General features: G+C 32.5%; 1 protein-coding gene across 1 annotated transcript in view; it reads right to left on the reverse strand.

Annotated features, from left to right (window-relative positions):
- LOC129949052 (uncharacterized) overlaps positions 1-11416 on the reverse strand; it is a 176961-nt gene that overhangs the window by 72905 nt on the left and 92640 nt on the right. Inside the window, 5 exon segments of the mRNA XM_056060263.1 lie at positions 1505-2308; positions 8684-8776; positions 8873-10684; positions 10771-10902; positions 10963-11145. Of these exon segments, the coding sequence (XP_055916238.1) occupies positions 1505-2308; positions 8684-8776; positions 8873-10684; positions 10771-10902; positions 10963-11145 (3024 nt within the window).

Consider the following 11416-nt stretch of genomic DNA (forward strand, 5'->3'; position numbering starts at 1 on the left):
ACGTTTTGACATTAAGATGACATTTTTGACACAACTGAGGTGAAAATGTATTTATACTCTCATATTAACCTTTAATAAATTGTCTTTCGATAAAGTTTACCGTACAACATTTAATGGGAGAACAAAAAGTTCAAGTGGACAATTATATGTTTGTAAGGCCGTGATGATCAAAACAAAATTGATATTTTACTTTCCATGGGCACGAAGAAATTGGAATCACCCTAATGTAGTGTGAATGAGAGAATATTAGATATTTAAAAATGTTTCGTTTTCTGTATTATAGAGACTTTAATTTTCGAAAAATGACTAAAAGCAGTCCTATTGTCAAATATTTTTTAATCATAAGTCTTGATGTTTTCACTTAAAATCCTTTTTTTGATTTGAAAGACATTTAGCTTAGCTGACTAAGTTATGGTATAATAAAATAAATAAATGACATGTCAATCTTATTGCCAAATAAGGCATGGCCATACATTTTGAAGTTTACATTTTTAATATCTATCTATCCTCTTAGCACAATTTAAGTAAATCGAATTTAGTGGCAATCCACACTCTGAGCATACAAAGTGTTAAGTGCCACTAGTAAAATATGTTGCAAACTAATTGTGCTCAGTTATGGTGAAATAAATTGGAAATGACAAATATCAATCATATTGTCAAACATTGCGTTGTCATGGGTTTGACGTTTTCACTTGAAATTCCGTCATTTTACCTCAAGTGCACTAGCCTGTCAAAAAAGAACTGATCTCTTGATTTAAAATCAGCTTGGTGCCTTACGTGTGCTAAGTTATGGTGAAATAAAATTTTAAATGACATAAGTCAATCTCATTGTCAAACTTTTATAAATTTTGACGTTGCAGTTGTAATTCATAATTGAGTCCATGTTCCAATCGAAATAAAAAGATATCTTGGTTAAAAACGGACTTGTTGCTCAGTTGTGGTGAAATAAACTTGAAATGACATATGTCATATACGTTTTGACGTTTCCACGTATCCATTATATCAACGCAATACATGTTCATGCGTCTATCGAAATAAAACTGATCTATTGATTAAATAAGAACTTAGTGGTAAGTGCTCAGTTATGGTGAAATAAATAAAGTCAAACTTTCCTCATAATTACATTACATCATTTTTTTAAGAATCTTTTTAGAAATACACTGAGTTGAATTTTATAGTAAATTAGAAGAAACAATAATTGATACACTTAAAATATATTTTACATTCAAAATATAAGTTAAAAAAAATATTGAAATTTTTACTCCTGTAAACCCACAAACAATTTTGAACTTTCTACAAAAAAGGTGATAGTTGAGAGCATCCTACATTTTTTCCAAAAAAAAAAAATAAATAAATTATTCAAGACCTATTGACTTAAACATTTAATTTGAACTTTAAGGTTTCTATATATATGATATATATTATGTATATATATATATGTATGTATATATTTGTGGTTTCATGTTTCTGTGTGTGATTATTGTGTTTTTTTTTTATTTTTTACCTTTTTGACATCCATTCCGGGCGTCCGCAATAAATCCAGGTGGGCAGAATTTACAGATTGGTTTATGATCCTCCACAATGCATGGTGAATTGGCGGCGCACTGTGCAAAGTCACACGGATTGACACATTGATAATTTCTACAAGCCAATCCCGTTGGGCAACCAGTATCACGCAAACAAATCGATATCGATGGTTGACAGTCCTTCATGCATATGCATACTGGCTTATGGTCTTGTACCTGACATGATTTGTTTTCGGCACAAACCGCTTGGCGGCCAACCGGAACTATGCATGGATTCCGGCATTTTCCTTCGGTACACGCCATGTTTGAGGCACAATCATCGTCGCGATAGCATTCACGCTTTTCTGGGGCACACGTCAACTCTCCATATTCGTTGACAATGAAGCCCGATTTGCAAACACAAACGGGCCTGTGACGGCGTGTTTCACATTTCTTGTTGCCCTCACACGAGAACGACGGACTTTGACATGGATCGGTACATTGACCGAATGGGCTACACTGAAGGTTTTCAGGGCATTCTTGATCATTGGAACACGCCACTTGGAGAGTTGGATCTCTTGGCGTTGGTGTGGATACATCGATGCACTTAGGATCTGGCTTGCATTCGACTTCCGGTCGACCAATAAAGCAATTCGGACAGGAACAACGCGGTCGATGGAGAACGGTTTTGCAGAGTGCGTTGGCGCCGCAAGCACCACGCATTGCACACGGATCGTTGCAATGTCCTTGTAAGCATGCTTTCTCGCTCGGACAATCCTTGTCAGACTGGCATTGTTCGGTGTCTATAAATCACGAGGAATGTATAGGAGATTTTGTTCTGGTAACTCTTGATCTTATTTCGATAATATTTTTGTTTAATTTTGTTTTAAAGGGGCTTTAGAGGGGGGGAGTAGTATTTTGTGTGAGTGTGTGTGTGTGTGTATATTTGTATATATGTGTAGTTTGTGTGTATTAAATTAAAGAAATTAAGTAAAAAAGTGTGTAACAAGAGTTTTGAAACATAGAAAGACTTTATAGAATGTCTTTCGAAGAAGTTAGGGTTGGGTTTTTGAGGTTGGAAACGGGTGTTTTGGGGGATTTTTTTAAAGGAATTTTATTTTTTTTTGGTGGGGGGTTATGTCTTGGTGCTTAAATAATTTTAAAATAAACGGTGGTATGGCAATTTAAATCAGTGATTAGTGTATGTACAAGAATTCGTTATTTTTGATATTTTGTTTTATATTTTATTTGAAGAGAACTGTGAAGGGAAACTTTTCTCACAAGTGTTTTTATGATTTGTTTTTCAATTGAATTTTTGAAATGAGAATTTCGAAAATCTACCAGAAGTTTTTGCTCAGTTTTTTTATTTCTATTTCTTTTTAGTTCAAACATCCAACACATGCGCTCTGCCCGCTAGAGAGACACGACATTGGAAACATTTTTCGAAGAGTTTTGAAATTAATTTTGATTTTTCGAAAGTCGTTTCAGACTTGTGTTTTTTTGTTTTGTTTTTGTTTTTTTTTATACAGCGAAACTAAATGAATGATAATGACTGCATTTAAGATTTTACGAAATACCTTTTTTTTCTAAACTAAATTTTTTTGTTTTTATACAAAATATATGTACAACTTAAGCACTAAATTTAATTACTATTTTCCAAAAACTGAATTATTATTTAAAAAAAAATTGTATTTACAAAGTAAAAAAGAATAAAACAATTTTTATTGATGGAAAAATGTGTTAGTTCCCAGAAGAAGAAAGGGAGAAAGAGATAGAAGCACCAATATATTTTTGTAAAAAAAATAAACAACAATACGAGAGTAAATATAATTTTAAGGAGAAAAATATATTAACAAAAGATTAAACAAAAATTTTGTTTATTTTTTAAAAAAAAGCTGTACAATAGAAAAGGCCTATATAGTAGATGGATGTCAAGGATAATTTTTTCAGAGGGTAAATAAAATTATCATGTTTTTTTTTTAATATATTTAAGCAAATTTAAAAGTTTGATGTACATATACAATGAATTTGTTTTTAAATCGATTGTTTTTTTGTTTAAATAAAAAATGTTTTATCTTACAAAATGACAACACTCAAACTTCAAAAAGTTCTGTGTGTTTTTGTTTTGTTTGTTTCAAGCATATGTGAACTATGTGAGAATTGTCCCGTCCACAGTTCCCAATCTGACATACCTTTCTCTCAAATTATGTTTTAAAAAGTTCTGTTTGTTTTAAAAATTATTTTAAAATTATTTAAACGGAGACTATAGGGATAGGGTTGTTTGGTTTTGGTGTTTTTTTTTTGTTTGTTTGTTTTGTAAAAAAATATATTTTTTATATAATAAAAATTTGTTATAAGCTAAGGTCTATAGAAAAAAAAGTCTATACTATTTCTTTTTATAGTGACCAAAATATTTTTATGGATACGTATCGCTATCGCGGACTTTGTACATCATTTTTTTTTATTGATTTTTGAAGATATTCACATTTTTTTGTTTTGTTTTTGAAAAAAATATGAAAATCCTTTTTTTTAATATTGTATAAAGGCCACTTTGGAATGGAAATTTAATAAAACATTTCTTATTAAGTTATTTTTTTAATATTATAAATAAAATATATATTTATTATAATGAAGGTGCTGGTAGCAATTTTTGTACATATAGGATTTTGAAGGAGGTATTATGGTTTTCCTTTCTTTTGTTTGATTTCATCAAGCTTGTTTTTTGATGCAATATTGTACAACTTAACTGGAGCTTAATACTTGAATCTTGTGTTTTTTAAATTTGTATATACAAAGCACAAAACCTTTGAATGATTACATGAGAGGGGAAATGCTACTGTCTCGGTTTTGGGTATGTTTGTTTTTTCTTATAGGATATGTCATATTTGAAATGTCAAACTATGAACAATCATCGAGTTTGACAGATTTTACTGTCATCGTTTTTTGTTTTTAAAACTTTATTAAGTGAAAAATGTGGTGCTTTTGAATTTTGCAAAATATACAATAACTGCCGATAAAATTTCTTTTGAGGTAGAATCAATGACTTGGGTGTTAATTTGAAATTATCAAAAATTGGATGCAATAAACACACATTTTTGCACTTTCTATGAAAATTGCTAATTATAAAATTTATAAGATTTTAAAACTCATTCCACAGAAATCTATGGAAAAAGGCGAAAGATTTATTCGACATTGATCCCAAAGATGTTTTTGACAGCTATCAGAGTGTCTGTGTTGCAAAACGGCTCAATTAGGTTTGGAAGTTCATTCACTTTTCAAGAGTTTTCATTTACTGATTGGTATTTTGGCATTTATGTACAAAAGCACAAAATATTTTCAATATCTTTCATAAATACGGCTTTACGAAATATAAATGATTGCCAACAAATATTATTGATAAATTTTTCTCATGATGTGTCATACTTAAATTGTCAAAGTATGAATTATCATTGAATTTGACAGATGGTAATGTCATGTTTTTTTTACACATTTAAAAATTAAATTGTATTTATTATGACTTCAATAAACACAACTTTTGTTGCCGATAAAGTTTCTTGTTTGCGACTTTTTATAGAATCAATTATGAGATTTCATTGACTTGGGAGTTAATTGAAAACTGTCAATGTTGGATGCAATAAATACCAATTTTGTACTTGAGACAATCCTTTTTGCAAAATAGACTTTAACTCCCTATAAAGTTTCTTGGTTCCTTCTTTCTAAAAACTTTTGCAAATAATCGGTTTTTGACATTTCATTCCAAACTTTCATGGCTGAATCACAAACACGGTTCAGATTCGGCTTCGTCTGCGTTTCGGTGAGCCTGCTTCGAGATTGCCTTGAATGACATTTCTATTATGTCATCCCTTTAAAGACCAAATATTTTGTTTGTTTACACATTTTTACAGATGTTGAGCTGTCAGACAAAGCAAATATTCAGATAATTGAACTAGATCTTTCGTTTGGAGTCGCATTACGTTACATTACGTTCTTTTCCGTACGATTGTCAAACGAAACGTGAGGTCGAAGCTCCATTGTGATAGCATGCATTTATGGCCGAACTCGTAAACTTCAGATGAAGCAGAAGCTGAAGTGTGTTTGTGATTCAGGCATCATACGTCATTTACAAAATTTGCTAGAATCTTGGAACTCGTTACACGGAAATCTTTACTAAAACGCAAAAGACTTGTTCGACAATGATTCCAAATTTATATGTCACAGTTGTGTATGACAATTGACAATTTTGTTTGACAGGTAATTTCCACTTCTCATGCGTTTTCATTTACTCTTTGGTATTTGGGCATTTAAAATAGTTTATTTTTCAATTAAATATGACTTTGCAAGACATAAATGGTAAAAAATATTATTCTTAAATTGTTTTCCTTGTGTGACATATTTGAAATGTCAAAGTATGGACAATCATTGAATTCAACTGAATGTAGTGCCACATTTTCAACTTTTCAAACTGTTCAAAATGAAAAATTAAGTTGTATTTATGTTGGCTGCATACACAAGTTTTCCACTTATACGCTTTGTATAAATTATGTTCATAAAATCAATCTTGACATTTCTTTCTCAAGGGAATTCAATAGAAACTGCAAACTGTCAAATATCATTAATAAAACAATTTAAAATTTAAAGGTATCTTTAAACGAATCATTGTGTTTCCTTATATTTCCAACTCAATCCCTTATTGTGGATTCCAAATATATTTTTGACAGTTATCAAGGCAAACGTATTGCAAATATTGTGAAGTATATTTGACAGTTCATTCACTTTGTATATACTTGTTGGTATTTTGGTATTAATGTACAAAAGCACACAGTAGCAAACCTTTTATACCTTCTAAAATTAAAGCTCTCATAAATGTGGCTTTAGAAAACACAACTGATTGCGTTAAATTGTGTTTTATAAGCAATAAGCAGGAAGGATTTTGTTGTTCATAATTTGGATAAAAGCAATTTCGTGGGAGAAGGAATTATTTCTGACAGGAGAGTTGGGGGAAGCCTTCAAAAAATGTAAAATAATGAGTAAATACAATGGTAGCACATTCTTGTCGAATTTTCTCATAATATTCCCTCTTTTCATAAAATTCATATAAACTTAATCCTAAGGAGTGTTTACATAATTTGATTATGCATTAATATGTCTTTTATGTGTTCATAATTCAAAAATGTCTCGTGAGGCCATTTTAATTTAAAAAATTGATTATCCAGAAAACCCTAAGTCTGTTCTCGTACTGTTTGATTTATTCAAGTGGAAGGGTTTTATCAGAATTAAAAACTTATAACTTTTGACAAAATGCATGACATTCTCTTTTTGACATATTTAGTTCTGTAGGTATATTATTTATGTCAAATGTCAATTTGAATGTTGCTTTCCTTGAATGTAATGGTCAATTTGGGCCGGTTTTCAGCTTACAAATTTTCCATTGAAAAATAGTTTCTCAAGAATTTCTTCAAGCTTTAAAAAAATAGGAAGAACAGTTTACGCTATAGGAGTCGTGAAATTTAAGAGTGTTGTGATTGATTCTTGTTGATTGAGAAATAAGAAAATGGCCATCCACAAGGGAGAATATTCGGACCGCAATTATTTATTTGTGTATTTACTTCTTACGTTTTGAATAAGATTTGAATGCTTACAATGTTTTTCGTTTACAGCAATTTTGTGCCTTCCTGACCTTAAAAATATTTTTTAAGAATCCTAAAGCTCCAAACTTGAAAAAAAAATAGTTCCAATCTTACTAAATAACGTTTTTTAATAAACTATATGAGTTTTTGAAAATAGGTATATTTTTTTGAAAGGTAATTTTGTCAGTTGGTTTGTTGTTTGTTTGTTTCTTTTTAAATTATTTATTTTCTATATTTTGTGTGCAGTTTTGTGTGTTTAGTAGAAAAATGCCAATTTTTTTTGGATATGAGTTATGGGGCATGTTTATTTTGTGTTGAATGTGGTAAAGCATTATTTAGTTGCTTGATTTTGAAAAATGTATGTTTTTTCTTTTCTTAGTTTTTATTTTCAATATTTTTTCATATCGATGGACGAGAAAAAATGGATAAACCGTTTTTGTGATTTTGGAATGGGTGTGGAGTTAAAATGGATATTTTTTTTGTTTTTGATTTGGTAAAAATTGTATTTGTGTTTTTGTTTGATTGATTTGTTGTTAAATTATGAATTTATCGATTTTCGAAGAATTTTAATGAAGTTTTGCATAAAATAAATGTATTGTTTTTTTTTAATGTTAAAATTAAAAAAATAAATTATTAAGGCAAGAGAAAATAGGCACAGATTGGGAGACCGCGATAGCGACAGCGACATTCCACGGATTTCCATATGCGAATTATTATTATTTTTTAAATATATATTTTTTAAAAACCTATTCTATATTTATAAAAAAAAATTAACTTAAAAAATAAACTTTTTGGTATGAAAAAATTCAGATAAAAGAAAAAAAATAAGGATTGTGTATGTTTGGTGTGTGTAGAGTGTAATTATATTGTTTTGTTTTTGATTGAAAAACTGTGGTAATAATAAAATGAAAAAAAAAGTGATTTTTTAATCAAAGTAAATAAATTACAAAAAATTCTATATAATTCCAAACATGTGTATATGCTTTTGATTTTTGTTAAACTTTTCTTTTTCTTCTCTCTTAGGCTATACACACACTAAACTATCTTCTGTCTTTGTTGTTGTTGAAAGTTTTGTGGTTTTCTTGCAACTGTATGAGTTAATAAAATTAAATATTACCACTTATTTTTAAAACAAAAAAGATTAATTAATAAATTTAAAAATTAAACTTTCTAAGCAAAAATTACCGTTAATCTAAATAATTAGAAAAAAAATTGTTAAATTGGCTAATTACGAAATTTAGAATTTGTTACTAACACAATTAATTTTTTTGTTTAATAAAAAAATATTATTTAAATATTTGTTTAATTTGTCAACAACAAAGTTAATAAAGTTTGATTTAATTTTTTTTAAATAATTAAAAACAACTCAATATTAAGTAAAGTAAAAACTCATCAATCCTTACTCAAAAAAAACTGTTATTATTAAATAATAAAATAAAAATTATAATACTTGCTGAACTTTTTTGTAAAACAGAATTAATTTATTTATTTTTGTGTTTTTTTTTTTTATAAGTAAAAACACAAAATCAATAACTAAAACTAAACACTTACCTTGTTTGCAGATGTAATCGTATCCTTGACGGACACATTCACCAACATTGCAACCATTGGTACGGCAGTCTTCTTTTGGTGGTGTAAGGTAACCTTAAATTTAAAGAAAAAGTTGTATAACAAAAAGTTCGTCGGAAATGTCATAACAACTGACAGATAAAAGAAAAAGTGACATAAGGCTGTACTTACATTGAACATAGGCATCTCCATTGGGATATTCTTCTGGGCAGTAACACTGTGGTTCGTTGTGATCTGCAACACGGCATGCGGCATTCAGACCGCAAGGTTGATCGTGGCAAACATTGACTTGTGTCTCTCCACAAACGCATCCCTTTGTTGCATCTCCCATGCAACCATCCATGCAAGAGCACTCAAAACCTCCGGGAACATCCCTGCACTTTGAGTTCTCTCCACAAGGGTTTGTTGCACATCCAACTCCGGTCAGCGATTGACATTCGGTTTCTGGATTGCCAAAGAAGTCGGGTGGACATGAGCATTGCGGCCTACGGTTAACAACTCTACACTGGGCATTGATTCCACAAGCTCCATATTCCAAACATGGATTGCGGCATTTTCCATCATCGCATCGCTTGTTCGATTCGCAATCTTCATCGTCATGACATTCGAACTGAACACATTTCTTGCTTGGTTCTCCCTCATAACCGTCGGGGCAGTAGCAGAGAACATGATGATCTGAAACTGTGCATAGGGCATTCTCTCCACAAGCTCCAGGTTTGGTGCATGGATTGACGCATTGGTTCTTTGAGCACACTTGGTCTGTGGCGCAATCGTTGTTGACCTTGCATCCGGCCAAGCATGACCCACGCTCGCATAATTGACCAAGTGGACATGGTTTTCCGGGACCACACTTTTGGCGACATCTACCTCTCGAGCACATTTGTCCGCAAGGACAGTCGTCGTTGCGGATACATGTTGGAGCGCAGTATGTATTCGATTCATCGCATTCACATCCCGGATTGCAGCGTTGTGGTGGCATGAGGCAACCAGTAAGACCATCACCGGTAAATCCATTTGGACAGCTACACTGGACTCCATGATTGGCCACCAGACAATTAGCGCAGTGGCCACATTGTCCGCTTGTCTCACATGGATTCGTACACTTTTTATTAACACACGACTGATCGCTGGGGCAGGTAAGGTCATTACGGCAACCAATTTGACAAACACGGTTCTCACAAATCTGTCCCAATGAACAAGCCGAATCTGTGTTGCACACATTTCGACAAGTTCCACGCATGCATCGCTGATCGCTGAGGCAGTTCTGGTCGTTGCGGCATTTTTTCTGGCATGTTCCACCTAGACACAGATGTGTTGGTGGACAATTGCTATTGGTCGTACAGGAGTTCTCGGGTGTCTTGCAAGCAACATCTGCATTACCGACAAGATCGTTAGGACAAGTACAGAGTTTCTTGTGATTTTCCACTGAGCACTCGGCGTTAGTTCCACAGGCAGTTGGATTGTCACATGGATTGACACATTGTTGTCCAACGCAAACCAAATTATCAGGACATCCCTGATCAGATCGACACCCAGCAACGCACATTTGTCCCAAACAAACTTCACTATTGCGACAATCGTCATCGCGTCGGCAAAGTGGCTTACAAACTCCATTCGTACAACGTTCATTTGCCAAACAGCTACCATCATCAGCACAGAATGGTCGGCATAGTGACTCAAAGCAGGCCAAACCAACAGCACAATCTCTGTTTTCTGTGCATCCAACAGCTGGTGTTCGGACGCAACCAACCTTTGGTGTTGGATTTGGTACCATTCCCTCGAGACAAGTACACGATGCTCGATGGTTTGAAACTGTGCAAGCGGCATTTGGACCGCATGGATTTTCATGGCAGGGATTGACGCATTTGTCTGCTCGGCAAGATTCTGAAGCACTGCAATCATCATCGACGTGACATCCAAAAATGCATTTATTGTGCAAGCAAACATGTCCCAAGAAGCAATCGTTGTCCACACGGCATGTCACTAAAAGGAAGGAATACAAATATTTTAACGTTAGTTGAAAATTTTGACAGTTGTGAATTTTTGACACTTTTGAATTTGACACTTACGCATACAGTTTCCTTTAAGGCATTTTTCATTCAGGGCACAATCTTGATCAGCCACACATGATGGCAGGCACATTGAATCCCTGCATGTGAAGCTCGGTCCACATTCTTGGTCAGTTGTACAAGCAACTGGAACTGTAAAAAATCAAATTTGACATTAACCGAAATCCACTTTTTAATGCATTCCACACATACTTCTCACACATTCCACATCTGGATTTCCGGTAAAACCTGCTGGACATGAACACTGCTTCAAATGAATTCCCATTTGACATTGAGCATTCATTCCACAAGCTTGTGGTTGATCGCATGGATTCAAACACTGTCCACCTTGACAGATCTCTGTTGATCCACATTCGGTATCCAAAATACAGGCAGCTGAAATGTATCAATGAAAATATTAACAAAACAATTCCATGCGATTTCCGTTTCGTTCCTCCATTAACCTCTGGAATACTTTCTCCTCTACCACTGGTTTTAATCTAAATTCGGTTAAAACTTATTCGTTTCGAGGTTATGTTGCATCATACCTTTTTTAGAATTGAGATTAAGTTCTTTTTAAGTTTTATTTTATTTTGTTTTTAGGCCAGACTTTCTGTCTTAAGCTAAGCGGACCGTTTTTATTTTTATTTATTCTACAAACTAAACC

Source organism: Eupeodes corollae, chromosome 3 (genome assembly GCF_945859685.1).
Source record: "Eupeodes corollae chromosome 3, idEupCoro1.1, whole genome shotgun sequence".
Taxonomy (NCBI): Eukaryota; Metazoa; Arthropoda; class Insecta; order Diptera; family Syrphidae; genus Eupeodes; species Eupeodes corollae.